At 39.8% G+C, this 18,400-nt stretch overlaps 1 protein-coding gene across 1 annotated transcript in view; it reads right to left on the bottom strand.

The window, feature by feature from the left end:
• The window catches only part of DNAH14 (dynein axonemal heavy chain 14), a 204,829-nt gene that overhangs the window by 109,139 nt on the left and 77,290 nt on the right, over nucleotides 1–18,400 (bottom strand). Inside the window, 6 exon segments of the mRNA XM_067463629.1 lie at nucleotides 2,833–3,019; nucleotides 3,719–3,787; nucleotides 6,563–6,708; nucleotides 7,771–7,824; nucleotides 8,441–8,669; nucleotides 16,944–17,194. Coding sequence (XP_067319730.1) covers nucleotides 2,833–3,019; nucleotides 3,719–3,787; nucleotides 6,563–6,708; nucleotides 7,771–7,824; nucleotides 8,441–8,669; nucleotides 16,944–17,194 — 936 coding nt within the window.

Below are 18,400 nucleotides of genomic sequence, written 5' to 3'. Positions count from 1 at the left end.
TTGGAACCTCTTGCAAGTGTACTTGGTGAGTATCAAGTAAATGGAGACCATGAACAGCTAAGCTGGCAATGCATGGGACATACTCATTTTCTTACTCTTCAGCAAGCAGTCCTCTTAGGGTGCTTCCAGACATGACTAAAACCCATGCCAAAACGGATTACAGTAACCTGCTTCAGCATGGGTTCTAGTCCCCACCCCCAACCCAAACCCGGGGGTTAGTGGCTACATATCATTCCGAGTCAAATTGAGATGGCATGAAGCCACTCCGAAGCCTCCCATTTAGATTACCAGCACATCCTGCTGGCAGTACAGGCCTCTCCCTAGTCTTTCTGACATGAGAAAATGATGTGTCAGGAGGAGGGAGTGGGGAGGGATTTCTCCTGATGCGCTGTTTTCTTGTGCCAGAAGTACTGTAGGGAGAGGTCTGTGCTGCTGGTAGGCCCCTCCAGTACGTTTGAGGACCTAAATGGGGAGCTGGAGGGGAGGGGGTGGGTGCCATCCTGTTCCTCTGGGCTTTTCAAAGCCTAAAGAAGTGGAATGGCTGTGGGGGCTCACCCCCAGTGTCATGGAATGCAACCCCGGAAGTCAGTCCCCACAGGCCCAATACTTCATTGGACCCAGCCCTTTCAGTAAGGCCCAGATCTAATGAGGTATTTAATTAAAATGGAATAAACAAGCGAAACTTTAGTTTACACCACATTAATTTGATTTTACCAGAGATGTAATTCGGACACCTCCAGTAAAACTGAGACAGGACCTGTGTTTTGGACCTGTGTGGGTGGGCCCTAAGTTGATGCTATTGAGACAAATAATAATTTTTACACTGGCCATGTAATCCAGATCCGGTCAGGAGCATTATGCTCTGGACTAGCCCCAGTTTGACAGTGATGCCATGCCATAAACCCTGAGCCAAATCCTTGCAATACCACATCAGTGACTAGCTGATCCAGCTGGGACAAGACTGCTTTGGTCCTGCTGTCCTGTCCTTTTGTCCTAGTGTTGCCACTGCCACTCCTCATTGGCCATGGAACTCCCAGTGAGAGTTTGGTCATGGCAGTCCAGTTTGGTCATGGCAGTCCAGAACCAATATGATCAATCAAGAGGTTGTAGAACATCCCTTTACCTGTTGATCATGTGGGCACATTGCTATGACTGCAGCTGACACAACTATGATCGGCAGACCCTCACAAGGAGTTCTATGGCCAGTGATGAGCTGCAGTGGTGACATAAGGATGACCCATTATTTTTCTGCACTAATAAACTCAGGGGGAGGGGGAGGGTGATGATGTGTGTGTGTGGACAAAGGATAAAACTAAATGGCACATGAACATTCAGCTGTCCAGATAGCTGAAAACTCCAATGACACTCCACAGTTTCTTGCAAATTCTAGAATATTAACATGGTTTTGCTTACTTCAAATGGGATTAAGGGATAAAAGGTCTGGATTCTTACCTAAAGTCATCATGTATTGTGAAAATTGCTAGCTTTGGGGAAAATGTGGCTTTCTCAATTTGTGTAGACACTGTCTTAGTTAAAACTGCTGCTTCCATATTTTCTCTGTTCTAAATTGATGTTTTCTTCCTCTGCATTAACCCCCTTTTCAATATACTGTCACACACCTGACTGCAGCCCCAACTACTGTTATTCTTTATTTTATGTTCTTATTTTATGTCTTTGTATGTTGTGTTATTAATTCAATTAGTCAAATGTGCATAGCCTCTTTCCTTGCATACTGCTTTAGCTTTGAACTTTATCTTTTTGCACTATGTTAATTATGAACTGTAACTCTTCATGAATGTGAGGAATGATGAATGCTTACTTTGCTCAAATTGTAGGGAAATGGAAAGCTGATGATAGCTCCTCATTTCAAATGACAGGAATATTGCAAAACAGCCATAAATTAATAGTTTCTGCCTTTGAACAACAACACAGCATGAAGTAAGTTTGCTGAAGGAAGTTATACATTAAGTACTATCTTTCAAAAGTCCGGAAACAATGTGTAGCCAAAGGGTACAGTCTGCATTGGCTATAATATTTCGTAAACTGCCTTGAGCTTACAAAATGTTATAGCCAATGCAGGATATAAATGAATAGCATTATTACTATTATTGTTATTATTATTATATTTATATTAAACTTTCCTCTCTTAAGGTAGGCTAAACGTGACAAAATCATCAAACTAATACTGAACTAGCATATGGTTTCTGTAAATCATAAGGGTTTGGAAATTGGTAGCATCTTTGGGCACCATTGCTGTATCTTTTGGAAGTAGCAAGTTTCTTATCCTGCTCCTAGCAGTCTCCCCATGTCTTCTATTCCTCAGCACTGTCTTGATAACCCAGCATACCCAAACCAAAAGTTTTGTAACCATCATACCTTTTGCTTAGTGAAAATCACAGTGTTTATACATTTAAGAGCTGTTATTTTTAAAATATCTACGCTAGAGTATACATCGATTTTCCCTCTCCTACATCTTCAGTACTGACACTGGTCATTCATCACCTTATAGTGGCAATCTTGTATACTGCTACTGTCACTGAATTGCCTCTGAAATCTCCCACATGGCCAGTCTATGGTGTATAGGGAGCAGATAGGATTTCAGAAGCATCTTAGGCAAGGATGTCTATATTACTATCCAAAACTCTGTTACTGTTATGATTGCTTGCAATGTTTGTATTTTTTCACTTTACGGTTATAAAGCATTCAAGCACTATGTAAATATGCCAACTGAGGCGATTCAAAGTTTGCAATGTAACACAATTTGTTAAGGTGCTACACAATACTTTGTTATTTTTGCGGTAACAATTTAACACATTTGTCAGAAAGTTTTACCTGCTGTGATAGCTGCTTGCTACAAAGATGATAAAGATTTACTATCTTCCCTGAAAGTATTTTTGCTGATTTGAAACCTTTTGAAAATAACATCATTTCAGCAATGAGTTCATAATCTGGTACCATCATAGACACAGGACGAAATAGTGACTTCAGGTTGTCTGGGAGTTCTACACGACCTTTGTATCTGAAAAGAAAAGAAAAACTATGAGTTACTTTTTAAGTTCATACTAATAAGATTTTAGCATGGCTGTTTGAACACTTTCAACGATAACAAAACAGTTCACAATAGGAGCCAAGTACTAAATAAGAAGATAGGAGATTTGCCTATGATATAGCACTGGGACCACAGCTATTGAATCAAGCCTATTCCAAAGAAAAATAAACAATAATTTATGTGCCATCCAACATTTTGGCTGTCTTTAGAAATACCTCTTTAGTTAGATATAAAAAGATAAACAAAGGTATTGGTTTAATATGGCATTGTTTTAGAGAAGTCCCCTGTATCCTCAGATTCTGCATCCATTGATTCAACTATTCATGTCTTGAAAATATGTTTTGAAATCCAAAAAGCAAACCCTGATTTTTGCCATTTTTTAGAAGAGACATTACTTTACTATCCCATAATTGAGCATCCATAGAATTTGATATTCACAGAGGGTCCTAGAACCAAACCTGAGTGGATAGCATGGGTCCACAGTTGTTCAATGGTAGGTCATATATTTTTGCATGCACAAAATGATCCCACGTTCAATCTCTGGTAAGGTTGCATGAGAGAGGCCAATATGTTTAATTCAATGGTTTCAATTTGAGACAAATAAGTATGTTCATATAAAAATGATTTTGCTAGCTCTTTTAATAGTCATAGGCAACATTTATCACTTACCCAGGATTCAAGGTAATAAAGATTGCACAAAATGGTTTCAGACGGATTTCTTTTCCTTCCAATACAAACCTATGACAAATATTAGATTATTAAAGACAGTTTCTTAAATGGGAGGAATTCTTGTTAAATCTATCATACTATCCTAGGGACACATATACACCGGCTACTTAGGTAAGAGTATATGTGGATCAGCATCATAAAGGGCTGATCTGCCTTAACTCTGAGCAAGGCCTTCCCCCAGATTCAACTAACTTGAGGGTGGGATCTGAATCTTGACTCAGGATTAAAGTTCTCCCCAGAATTAGGGGCCATCCACAGCTGGGCCAATTCCTAATCAAAAATTGTGGCAACTGTCTTGATTGCCATCTTGCATTCCCCAGGCTCTGGTGACCCAGGGGTATATCATAACAGCTGCAACAACCCTATCAGTTAGACCACCATTGGCCAGACTGCCCACTTGCTTCCTCCCATCTCCTGATGTCAGCCAGAATTCCAAGAAGAAGGTAGTGTGCTGATGTCATGGTTGGTGACAACTGCGACATGGGTAGTCCCATAGGGCGGCTGCCCAGTGCAGCTAACCATGTTTGGTATGGTTGGTTAGAACTCCCTGCTGTCTCTCAGGTAGTTCAGGGAGTCCCAATCCTGCTGCCATGGCATCCAGGCACCCAGGACACCGGATTTACCCTGCATTATCCATTTGTGTGTAACTACCTCTAGTTTGTTTTTATATTGATTAAACTTATATCTCAACAATGCCTGAAGTAATCTATGTAAACACAAAATACAACAGAATAAAACCCACTAAAATATAATAAAAATGAGAACAATTCGAAACCATTTGAGAACTAAATGGCCATAAGAGGAAACAGTTCTTAGACTCAATTTAAGATAAAACTGACTAACCAATCATATAGTAAGTTAAAGGAATTTAAAAACTGAAATAATAATTTCCTCTTTTTTGCACAAAGTATAATTTAAAATGATGGCATGTACACAAAATGCTGCCCTTTGGAGGCTAACAGCAAAAAGTCCTAATCTGGAGCAGTTATCCCAGCATGCAGGGCCATTGGCTTCTTAACCAAGACCTCTATTCTGATCATAGAACCAGGGTATGAAACAATGGGAGATTTTAAAGATACTTTTAGCCCAAGTCTTATAGTATTTTAATGATTAATTTAAAACTTCCACTCTATGTCTAATTTTTGCTTTGTGTATTTTAATATGTATTTTATGGAAATATGCTTTAATATGTGTACTATACGGAGTGTTTTTTAAATGATTGTGTGTTTTGATTATGTGTTTTAGCAACGTTGTAACTGGCCTCAAAACAATCTATGTACAGAGAAAGTATAACATCCAAAGAGCACTGAATTGAGCTGTGTACTGAGGATTTTGGTAAATTGTTACTGTATGCTCTTTGGATGTTATACTTTCTCCTTACATAGATTATTTTGTGTTTGTGTTTGTTCTGATACCCTACAAGTATTCTGGGATATTGTATAGTAACTGGCCTCAAGCCATGAGGAGAGGTGGATAAGAATTTTTTTATAATATTATTAATTATCAATCTTAAAAAAACTTGATCTGAGCTTTGAAAGATAATGGGAGTCAATGCTTTCTATTGTAGTCCCATATACATCACTAAAATAAACTAAGGTATAAATTGACATTAAATAAATATGAATCACTGACTAATTGGGCTAAAACGAGATAACTTGTCATTTCTAAAATCAGTCTTTCAGGAAATACTTTCCCTGCACCTTGCAGGTCCCAAAATGTTTCTTTTTTTATCTGATGTGTGTATGTGTGGATTACAGCCTTGTATAAATGGAAAGTATTGTGGTATATGGTTTTTACTTCTTAATTTCTTTCCTTTTTCCATTTGCAATTATTTGTATGACTGTTGTGTTCACTATACTCCCCCTTTTATAGCCTAAGACATGCTATTGCCAAGATCCCTTTATAAGCATGTGTACACATAGGACAAGTTCTGAGAGTGCCTTGGACTGCGAGAAGATCCAACCAGTCCATATTTCAGGAAATAAAGCCCGACTGCTCATTGAGGGAAGGATATTAGAGACAAAGTTGAAGTACTTTGGCCACAACATGAGGAGACAGTAAAGCTTAGAGAAGACAATTATGCTGGGGAAAATGGAAGGAAAAAGGAAGAGGGGTCGACCAAGGGCAAGCTGGATGGATGGCATCCTTGAAGTGACTGGCTTGACTCTGAAGGAGCTGGAGGAGGTGATGGCCAACAGGGAGATCTGGTGTGGGCTGATCCAAGAGTCAGAAACAACTGAACAAATTAACAACAACAACACATAGAACATTTATTAATTCATTCATGTGCTCTGTGGGCATACACAATAGAACTTCTTAGTTATTTGATAAATAAATACAAATCATTTCAATATTAAGGTTAAAGGGAAGGAATTTCTTTTAAAAATGCTTTCAAAAAGCATAAGAACAGTTTTCTCCAGAGTTGTACAGAAAACCCATACAGGTAATATACAGTTGACTGTATTATTAGCTTTCTAATTCATACACAGATATCCAGCAGTCAGAACTTCTTTCAGTCCTAGAGTCAAGATTTCTAAACAAGTATTTGTTTTAAAGCCTTCTTTGAAGTAAAAGATTTAAAACACCAACATAGAAACACGTATATACACGCATGCACATATATACACAATGCAAAGCCACATGCATCTGCATGTAATGTCATTTGAACATGCTGATTGGGGGATTCTGGGTAGTTGTGGGATGTGTTATCCAATAAGTAATGTTTCCAAATAATACAATAAGGGAGAGCACTTTCAAATGATCGGAATATTTTCATATAAATACCTAACAGTGAAGCTGTCTTTAGCTGCCTTGATTGTTTGAATCTGTGAAGCAACTGCAGAAAGTACTTCTATATCAATCCTGTTGAATTCATCAAAGCAACACCAAGCGCCTGACTGAACTAGCCCGCAGAATAATTTCACCATCACCTTAAACAAAAAGGTATATTTTGATCAGCATTGAACTTTTTTTAACGTGACACACCCAATTCTCTATTTTTTTCTGTATATCAGTAGATGTACTCTAGTGTAAAAGCTTATTAATACTAAAGACTTACCACATGAGGTTTATAATATGAGCTGCAGCCTCCTGAAGCACAAATGGAATTGCCTAGTTTTTAATTCATTCCAAAACAGTCAGCAACTCGTCTGTAGTAATTTTCTAAAAATGTGCAACTCCTGTTTTCAAGCAACATAAAGAACTCTGAAGCACTTTCAAAGTGTTTTCAACTGTGCAAAAGCACTTCAGCTATGAGTTTGGGGGTTGTGATGTGTCATTAAGGGTGTGCTGTTGGTGACACTTTAATGGCTTCATTTTCCTATGACCATAGTGTTAGTCATTTTACTTCTGGCCATAAGAATGCATCTTCTTTCCCTCCTTGCAAAATTCAGAGATTTGGGCCAGTATGTAGCCTCCATCCCAAGATGAAGTGGGACTCAAAACCTCAATTTCTCTCGGATTTTTGGCTTGTATAGAAGGGCCCTGAGTTGCAATAAGCAATAGTCCCTTCCTTCACAGAATACATAAAAGAAGGAAAGCATTCTACAGTAGATGCAAAATACATAATTCCATTTTTATTATTATTCTAATTGCAACACTGTTGTCGAACACAACACTCCTCACCCTGGAGACTTATAGTTTTACAAAGGCACTAAGATAAAGAGAGCATTTTTATTTGACAAAACCTCAGCAGTTCCAGCAATTAGCTATACCAGCAGACAGAGCAGTGACCAACATTCTTCCATGGAGATTAATCTTATTTTTATTTTTTTTAGTAAGGTCTGCAAACATGCGCTGATACATACCAGTGCATGAGCGGACTGCATCTGTAGGAGTGAATCTCATACAAACACTTCATCATTTATCTTTAATAAAATGTTTCTTTTACACTGGGCTAACTTTCCTGGTGTAGATGAGCCCTTAATTCTACAAAAACAAATCTAAGGGTACAAATTTCTAAACTGCGTATTTTAAAAAATTATGTACTGTACCTGATCATCCAAACCTTCAGAACAGTTAAAGGAAAGACAGAGTTTCCCTAATGCCTAATGAAAAGAGAAACGATGCTTTAGGGATGAAAACTGTTATTTATTTAATAAGACAGATTAATAAGATAGAAAAGTTTCAAATGTGGAATAAAATTATAGGTCTTATTATATTTTCAGTTTGTTTTCAATTTTTCAATTAAAAAAAACACCCCTAAGAAATCTGCCTTTCTAAACTTAAAAAACAAGTGAAATTTTGTTAAATTAAAAACTGTGCAGACAAGAAAACGTGACACGAACATTTCAATATAACCATTCGGTTAATTCATAAACAATATGGACTAAATCTAAGCCCTGGTCTAAATTACAACTGACTCACACAATAGCTCTTTTTTATTTGAGCAAATAACTGGATCTAGTTTCAAAATATTGGAATCTATTTTTAATTTTGCTTCTATGAATAAAATGGCATTCACCAAACAGGATTGTTCCATAACCAGCTTATTTTGTAGACCCTCGCTGTTTCGTTGTGCCTGAGGCATGAAGGCCTGGCAAAGATAGCACATTTCATGATGTATGATTCTCCAAGGCAGAGAAAGTTTTTGGCATATAGTATGATGATGAATATATTGTTCTATGAAAGAAAACACATTTTGATATCAAGCCTAGCACTTACTTTTGCTAGATCTTTAACAGTTTCTGTTTTTCCTGTACCAGCTGGACCAGCAAGACAACCTCCTAAATTCAGTTGTAGAGCTGTAGTCACAGTTAACCAACACCGATCTGTGAGAGGGGTAATAACCAAACGTGGAGAGCAGCCCAGGTATTCATAACCATATTCAAAGGAGGCATAACCTTGAATAACCCTACATGGGTAAGTGGTATGCCATTCATAATGCAACTGCCTGGAATGAAAGCACATTTTAATATGTGAGTATGAAAGAATGATGTTTCCTGTGAATATTCATCCCTGGATGGCTGAGGGAGCAATTCACACACTCCTGGATGGCTTCTAAGCAGGAATCCAAGATTCTTTTTCTGTTGTCCATTGACTCCCTTTTGTTCTCCACTAGTTTCATTCTGAAGCCTGACCTACGATAATCACTTCAAAAAATATTTTTTTATTTATTCCGTGGAGCAGCAAATTGGGATAAGGTAGATAGTTTCTTCAGCTATCCAAGAATGAACGAAAGTACCAAATTTTCATTCTCTGAATGGCAAAAAAGAAGAAATCTATGCACCCTTTAGATTTAGTAAGGAAGGTGTGGCTACTATTTGTTCTCACTGGTTGCAGAACAATGAGACAACAAGGAACCTGTGCTAATTTGAATATAACTATTGCCCTACACATGTGAACACCTCCTTATATCACGTAGCATTGCAAACATATTCCAATGATGCTGAAACTGCATACACTGTACTACTTGCCATAGAGCGAGTTAAATGCAGCTACACGCACTTTGGTCATGGCACTCTGGCATAGTCATAGCATTGAAAGACACATGCTTTCAACCATCAAGCAATCATTGGCTTTGATTATTTATAGAATCATAGAATCATAGAATCAAAGAGTTGGAAGAGACCTCATGGGCCATCCAGTCCAACCCCCTGCCAAGAAGCAGGAATATTGCATTCAAATCACCCCTGACAAATGGCCATCCAGCCTCTGCTTAAAAGCTTCCAAAGAAGGAGCCTCCACCACACTCCGGGGCAGAGAGTTCCACTGCTGAACGGCTCTCACAGTCAGGAAGTTCTTCCTAATGTTCAGATGGAATCTCCTCTCTTGTAGTTTGAAGCCATTGTTCCGCGTCTTAGTCTCCAAGGAAGCAGAAAACAAGCTTGCTCCCTCCCCCCTGTGGCTTCTTCTCACATATTTATACATGGCTATCATATCTCCTCTCAGCCTTCTCTTCTTCAGGCTAAACATGCCCAGTTCCCTAAGCCGCTCCTCATAGGGCTTGTTCTCCAGACCCTTGATCATTTTAGTCGCCCTCCTCTGGACACATTCCAGCTTGTCAATATCTCTCTTGAATTGTGGTGCCCAGAATTGGACACAATATTCCTGATGTGGTCTAACCAAAGCAGAATAGAGGGGTAGCATTACTTCCTTAGATCTAGACATTATGCTCCTATTGATGCAGGCCAAAATCCCATTGGCTTTTTTTGCCGCCACATCATATTTAACTTGTTGTCCACGAGGACTCCAAGATCTTTTTCACACGTACTGCTCTCGAGCCAGGCGTCACCCATTCTGTATCTTTGCATTTCATTTTTTCTGCCAAAGTGGAGTATCTTGCATTTGTCCCTGTTGAACTTCATTTTGTTAGTTTTGGCCCATCTCTCTAATCTGTCAAGATCATTTTGAATTCTGCTCCTGTCCTCTGGACTATTGGCTATCCCTCCCAATTTGGTTTCGTCTGCAAACTTGATGATCATGCCTTCTAGCCCTTCATCTAAGTCATTAATAAAGATGTTGAACAGGACCGGGCCCAGGACGGAACCCTGCAGCACTCTACTTGTCACTTCTTTCCAAGATGAAGAGGAAGCATTAGTGAGCACTCTCTGTGTTCGTCCACTTAACCAATTACAGATCCACCTCACCGTAGTTTTGCCTAGCCCACATTGGACTAGTTTCCTTGCCAGAAGGTCATGGGGGACCTTGTCGAAGGCCTTACTGAAATCCAGGTACGCTACATCCACGGCATTGCCCGCATCTACCCAGCTTGTAGCTCTATCGAAGAAAGAGATCAGATTAGTCTGGCATGACTTGTTTTTGATAAATCCATGTTGACTATTAGCGATGACTGCATTTGTTTCTAAGTGTTTGCAGACCGCTTCCTTAACAATCTTTTCCAGAATCTTGCCCGGTATCGATGTGAGGCTGACCGGACGGTAGTTGTTTGGGTCATCCTTTTTTCCCTTCTTGAAGATTGGGACCACATTGGCCCTCCTCCAATCTGCTGGAACTTCTCCCGTTCTCCAAGAACTCTCAAAGATGGTTGCCAATGGTTCCGAAATGACTTCCGCTAGTTCCTTCAATACTCTGGGGTGTAGTTGATCTGGCCCTGGGGACTTGAACTCATTAAGAGCGGCCAGGTATTCCTGGACGACTTCTTTCCCAATTTGGGGTTGGATGTCCTCCAATCCCTCATCCACTCCATCTTGCTGAGGTTGAAGACTCTCTTTTTGTGAGAAGACCGAGGCAAAGAAGGCATTAAGTAGTTGTGCCTTTTCCCTATCCCCTGTCAGCATTGCCCCATCTTCTCCTCGAAGAGGTCCTATCGCCTCCTTGTTTTTCCTTTTTCTACTGACATAAGAATAGAAGCCCTTTTTATTGTTTTTAATGTCCCTGGCAAGTCTGAGCTCGTTTTTTGCTTTAGCCTTGCGGACCTTTTCCCTACAGGTGTTGGCTATTTGTTTGAATTCTTCTTTGGTGATTTTTCCCTTTTTCCACTTCTTGTGCATGTCTCTTTTGTGTCTTAGCACAGTTAGAAGTTCTTTGGACATCCATTCTGGCTTCTTTGCACTTGTCCTATTTTTTCTCTTTGTTGGCACGGTTTGCAATTGCGCCTTGAGTATTTCACTCTTGAGAAATTCCCATCCATCCGTAACTCCCTTGTCTTTTAGTATCTGTGTCCACGGAATGTTGCTCAGTGTTTCCTTCATTTTTTGGAAATCAGCTCTCCTAAAGTCCAAAATGCGGGTTTGACTTGTCTTGGTTTCGGCCTTCCTTTGTACCTCAAATTGCAGGAGCACATGGTCACTTGCCCCTAAGGATCCTACTACTTTGACCGCATCGATCAGGTCCTCCGCATTTGTTAGGATGAGATCAAGAGTAGCCAATCCCCTGACAGATGGCCATCCAGCCTCTGTTTAAAAGCTTCCAAAGAAGGAGCCTCCACCACACTCTGGGGTAGAGAGTTCCACTGCTGAACGGCTCTCACAATCAGGAAGTTCTTCCTCATGTTCAGATGGAATATCCTCTCTTGTAGTTTGAAGCCATTGTTACACGTCCTAGTCTCCAGGGAAGCAGAAAACAAGCTTGCTCCCTCCTCCCTGTGGCTTCCTCTCACATATTTATACATGGCTATCATATCCCCTCTCAGTCTTCTCTTCTTCAGGCTAAACATGCCCAGCTCCTTAAGCCGCTCCTCATAGGGCTTGTTCTCCAGACCTTTTATCATTTTAGTCGCTCTCCTCTGGACACATTCCAGCTTGTCAATATCTCTCTTGAATTGTGGTGCCCAGAATTGGACACAATATTCCAGATGTGGTCTAACTAAAACAGAATAGAGGGGTAGCATTACTTCCCTAGATCTAGACACTATGCTCCTATTGATGCAGGCCAACATCCCATTGGCTTTTTTTGCCGCCACATTACATTGTTGGCTCATGTTTAACTTGTTGTCCACGAGGACTCCAAGATCTTTTTCACACGTACTGCTCTTGAGCCAGGCATCCCCCATTCTGTATCTTTGCATTTCGTTTTTCCTGCCAAAGTGGAGTATCTTGCATTTGTCCCTGTTGAACTTCATTTTGTTAGTTTTGGCCCATCTCTCTAATCTGTCAAGATCGTTTTGAATCCTGCTCCTGTCCTCTGGAGTATTGGCTATCCCTCCCAATTTGGTGTCGTCTGCAAACTTGATGATCCTGCCTTCTAACCCTTCATCTAAGTAATTAATAAAGATGTTGAACAGGACCGGGCCCAGGACGGAACCCTGCAGCACTCCGCTCGTCACTTCTTTCCAGGACGAAGAGGAAGCATTGGTGAGCACCCTCTGGGTTCGTCCATTTAACCAATTACAGATCCACCTCACTGTAGTTTTGCCTAGCCCACATTGGACTAGTTTCCTTGCCAGAAGGTCATGGGGGACCTTGTCGAAGGCCTTACTGAAATCCAGGTACGCTACATCCACGGCATTCCCCGCATCTACCCAGTTTGTAACTCTATTGAAAAAAGAGATCAGATTAGTCTGGCATGACTTGTTTTTGATAAATCCATGTTGACCATTAGCAATGACCGCATTTGTTTCTAAGTGTTTGCAGACCACTTCCTTAACAATCTTTTCCAGAATCTTGCCTGGTATTGACGTGAGGCTGACTGGACGGTAGTTGTTCGGGTCATCCTTTTTTCCCTTCTTGAACATTGGGATCACATTGGCCCTCCTCCAATCTGCTGGAACTTCTCCTGTTCTCCAAGAACTCTCAAATACGGTTGCCAATGGTTCCGAAATGACTTCCACTAGTTCCTTCAATACTCTTGGGTGTAGTTGATCTGGCCCTGGGGACTTGAACTCATTTAGAGCGGCCAGGTATTCTTGTATGACTTGTTTCCCAATTTGGAGTTGGATGTCCTCAAATCCCTCATCCACTCCGTCTTGCTGAGGTTGAAGATGACTTTCTTTTTGTGAGAAGACCGAGGCAAAGAGGGTATTAAGTAGTTCTGCCTTTTCCCTATCCCCTGTCAGCATTGCCCCATCTTCTCCTCGAAGAGGTCCTATCGCCTCCTTGTTTTTCCTTTTTTTACTGACATAAGAAAAAAATCCCTTTTTATTATTTTTAATGTCCCTGGCAAGCCTGAGCTCGTTTTGTGCTTTAGCCTTGCGGACCTTTTCCCTACAGGTGTTGGCTATTTGTTTGAATTCTTCTTTGGTGATTTCTCCCTTTTTCCAGTTCTTGTGCATGTCTCTTTTGTGTCTCAGCACAGTTAGAAGTTCTTTGGACATCCATTCTGGCTTCCTTGCACTTGTCCTATTTTTTCTTTTTGTTGGCACGGTTTGCAACTGCACCTTGAGTATTTCACTCTTGAGAAACTCCCATCCATCCGTAACTCCCTTGTCTTTTAGTATCTGTGTCCATGGGATGCTGCTCAGTGTTTCTTTCATTTTTTGGAAATCAGCTCTCCTAAAGTCCAAAATGCGGGTTTGACTTGTCTTAGTTTCGGCCTTCCTTTGTACCTCAAATTGCAGGAGCACATGGTCACTTGCCCCTAAGGATCCTACCACTTCAACCGTATCGATCAGGTCCTCCACATTTGTTAGATGAGATCAAGAGTAGCCAATCCCCTTGTTGCCTCTTCTACCTTCTGGACCATGAAATTGTCTGCAAGGCAAGCGAGGAATTTGTTTGACTTTGTACTCTTGGCTGAGTTTGTTTTCCAGCAAATATCAGGATAGTTGAAATCGCCCATGACTACTGCATCTCTTCTCTGTGCCTGTTTGGTCAACTGTTGGCAGAAGACTTCATCAAGTTCTTCCTCCTGGCTTGGAGGTCTGTAGTAGACTCCTTCAACAAGAACTTTTTGAGTCCCAGTTCCCTTGATTCTTATCCAGATGCTTTCAAGCTGGTTTCCCAGATTGCTGTCATGCATTTCTTCTGCAGCATAAGAGTTTTTGACATATAAGGCTACTCCGCCTCCTCTCCCCTTTGTTCAGTTTCTGTGAAAGAGGTTATAGCCCTCGATGTCTACATTCCAGCGATAGGAGTCATCCCACCAGGTTTCAGTGATGCCTATGATATCATATTTGTGGTGTTGTGCTCTCTCTATGGCTCAAGGTGAGATAAAACATAGGTAAAATATCTGGATTGAAGGAAATGAACAATGTCTAATGTTAATGTCAATTTGTCATGATCAAACCTGCATAAATTTGGTTTTATGGAAAGAACCATTAACTTTGAGGCACTCACGAATGTTACTGATATCTAAAAAATCACCTCAAAAGAAAAAAAAACCCTTCAATATGGCACTTTAAGTGTTCATACGATTAAGCCTAAATTCAAATGGTCTGTGAGAAAACTATGTAAAGTTGGTAGTCCTAATATAATAGCCACTTTAATAAAAACAAAAAACCTTTTGACAGCATATTACCTCCTGGCTTTCAAACTGTGTTAGATTTTAAACACATAGAAACATCCCCTTACAAAATCCAAGCACATCACCAACTTGAATGTCTTCTAAGCTAAGTGGTTGGTGCACCAATTCCTATGTTTTCTGTGTCATATTATAGATCTGATATGAGTAAGTCTCCTTTATAAGTAGTTCTATATTTCCAAATTATGCGGGCTGGAACTAGCATCCATGCGGTGTGGCTAGGCAGTAGGGACACCCTCCCACTACCAAGCAGATCAGGACACTCTCAGCTGCTTCGACAGTGGAAGGACATCCTTACTACCCAGCTGCATGGAAGTTTCTGAATGGACCCAACTACCACCTCCTGTTCTCCCTTTTGTTGCTAGCTACAGTGCAACAAGAATTCCTATCTGCTGCTCCACAGTCTCTCTTCCTTATCCCATCCATAAGCAAGGAGGGAAAGTCAGAGAGAGAAAGAGAGAGAGAGGGAGAGTACAACCATTCTGTATCCCCAGACTGCCTAATCCCAGAGAGCATGGGATGGCCATTGGCCAGTTCCACGTAGATACCAGCTACAAGTGTCTACACTGCCAAAGCTCAAGTTGAAGGATTCGGGATTTCCCCTGAGTACTTCTAACCTGATATGCAGCTATATTAAGCTGCTTTTCCCAAGTTAATCTGGATCAGTCCGCATGTGTTTTGTGGCTGCCCACAGGCTGATCTGTATTCACACCAGTCTACATTATCACTGTAGATGTGCCCTGAGTTAATAGGCATGTAATACTCTGAATATCCCTGCTGACTAAGGAAATGCCTCTCAATGTACAATGCAATCATCTTTAACTATTTTGGATTGTGATGAAATATTGAACCTTGATTAATCAAATTACAATTTAGCATATCAGTAGCTGCAGAAAAATCTGCATGTAAGCACATGAAACCACATATAAGCAATAGCACAAAATTACAATGTTTAATAATAATAATGATGATAATTTTATTTTTTAACTACCTCTCCCTATGGCTCAAGGTGAGATAAAACATAGGTAAAAACACACAGGCATTGTATAAAATACATATATTAAAATGTATTTCTACAAAATACATATATTAAAATACACAGGAAAAAGATTAAAATATACAGAATACAATACACAACTTTAAAATTCATAATAAAAACTAAATTATGTTTTTGTTGGTATACTATTTTATTTAGATCTGCTTAAATTTCATGCACCACTACAGGACATTTTACTCCCACTGGTATGTTTTGTTGCAGAATCCAAATGTTAAAAAGTTTGATCTAAAATGTAGGCATAGTGTAGCATTTTTAACTGGCAGTTGTAGACAGTTTGCTGAAATCTCAGCTTCTTGCCATGCACAATATTTTCAATGAACAATAACAAAAGGACACAATTTCCGACTACTATCTCCCTCCAGTGCCGCATCACTGCCTCCACTGTAGTGTACTGGGACAAATAAATAAGATCACTTGCTTTTTTGTGTTGTATGTGTGTGAAAGTGAGCCATGCCACTCCAAAGCATAAGTGTCATGCTCTGTTTGTTATTAGTTTGGCTCTATGAAGGATGAAGATTAGAATGCTTTCCAGAGTTAAGATATTTAAGAAATTAATATTTATAGTACACAACCAGAACACCAAAATTCTCACCACAGGCAGGGAAAAAAAAACAGATCTCATTCAATTGGCTCCTCCACACGGATCAGGAGGTTGAAGTATCATTGTTGCAATTCACAGGAGACTGCCCCTACCTGCAAATCACATTCTTATTGTCCCAAACAATTTTGTGGTGGTTCCAAGTATCATCTGAAAAACTGTATTTAAGTAGGGTGGTTTTTAATTCTGAGGCGCACGAGACACACACTCTTCCTATGGGTGCATTAGTGTACCAGCACATCAGTGAATTGGAACTTTACAATGTAGCACTACAGCATTCAATCTTTTAAAAAAATCACAGAGAAGAGAATTTCCCTTCATGCCAGAGGACTATCTCAACAAAGTTTCCACTGGCTTAGTTTTTTTAAAATTAAAAGAGCCCTTAAGCAGATTTTTAAAAACCCTGCTACCAGCAGCTGCAAAAAGTATGAAGACAGAAACAGCAACAACTGGAAAATATGACAAAACAAAAAAAAACCTTATTTTTAAAAGTCACATGTCATTATTTTTTTCACCCTCTTGCATGAGATTAAAGTATTTGACCTCAGTTTTACATATATTTATTTTAAAAAACAATGAATTGATTCAGTTTTATATATATCCATCTATTATATATCTAAATTTAACAAACAAATAATAATTTCAAGAAATACCTTTTCCATTCAAAATCTTCAAGATTACAAATGTCATGATCCAACAATGTAGTTAATATCTCTCTACAGTGGATGAACAAAGTAACCAATGCCTCCAATGTGCTTTCTTTGTGGTAGGGAAGAACATCTGAAGCTATTTCTGCAAGTTGCTCTATAAGGTTGATTAGATCATTACGACCTGATATCATCTCCTGTTTTGGATTAGAACTTAGCAAACACACTTCACATTCTTGAGTAAACATGATTTGACTCTAGAAAAAAAAGTATATTACCATTAATAGTAATAATTGGTTTGTTTGTTCTCATAGTTATGCCTTACTTTCATTTCTTTTCTTCTCTTTACTCTTCCTTATATGTGCTGGAACTTTATAAAAAGCTGCATAAATTCACTATCAAACAATACATGTTAATAATTCCTCTGAAACACTTTTCAAAAGATTATCACACAACACTGAAAATACAGGTCCTGTCAATGAAAACTTGATTTATCTGTGAAAAATAAGAACACAGAATCTATTAACAAAATAGATTGTATTCTACAGGATGGTGTGTGTGTGTGTATTCTTTTATTGTGTATATGTAAAAAAGGTTAAAAAAAAAACCAAAAAGGCATACATAATGTTTTAAACAATTGATACAGCAATCAAATGCAGATCATGTAATAACTACTAATAACTGTACAATTATCACTTTTTAACAAACTCATACCACTCTTATATTTATTTCAATTACTTCTACCCCGCCCTTCTCACCCCCGAGGGGGGACTCAGGGCGGCTTACAAACGAAGGCACAATTCGATGCCTATATCAAGTTATACAAACATACAAAAAACAGTTTAAACAAGTTAACAGATTAAAAACATCAATACATAAACAATCTCATGCTCAGTGTTCAGAGTTCCGAATGTCCATTCCGTTCCATCGATTCCTGCTCATCATCGGGTTTTTCCTTTAGCTGCCAGAATGTCCAAAAGCTTGGTCCCATATCCAGGTCTTCAGTTTTTTTCTGAATGACAAAAGGGAGGACGCTGATCTAATCTCCCCGGGGAGTGAGTTCCACAGGTGAGGGGCCACCACCGAGAAGGCCCTGCTCCTCGTCCCCTCCAGTCTCACTTGTGATAGAGGCGGGGTCGAGAGCAGGGCCTCCCCAGAAGATCTTAAACTCCGAGATGGGACATAGAGGGAGATCCGTTTGGACAGATACACTGGGCCGGAACCATATAGGGTTTTGTAGGTCAAAACCAGCACTTTGAATTGTGCTCGGAATTGGATCGGCAGCCAGTGGAGCTGGCACAACAGGCGGGTGGTATGCTCCCTGTATGCCGCTCCGGTGAGCAATCTGGCTGCCTCTCGCTGGACTAGTTGAAGTTTCCGAGCAGTCTTCAAAGGCAACCCCACGTAGAGTGCGTTGCAGTAATCCAATCGGGATGTAACAAGAGCATGGACCACCGTGGCCA

This window comes from Anolis sagrei, chromosome 1 (assembly GCF_037176765.1).
Source record: "Anolis sagrei isolate rAnoSag1 chromosome 1, rAnoSag1.mat, whole genome shotgun sequence".
In the NCBI taxonomy this organism is placed as follows: Eukaryota; Metazoa; Chordata; class Lepidosauria; order Squamata; family Dactyloidae; genus Anolis; species Anolis sagrei.
The sequence above is the reverse complement of the archived record's forward strand: the minus strand, read 5'-3'. Positions and strand labels throughout refer to the sequence as shown.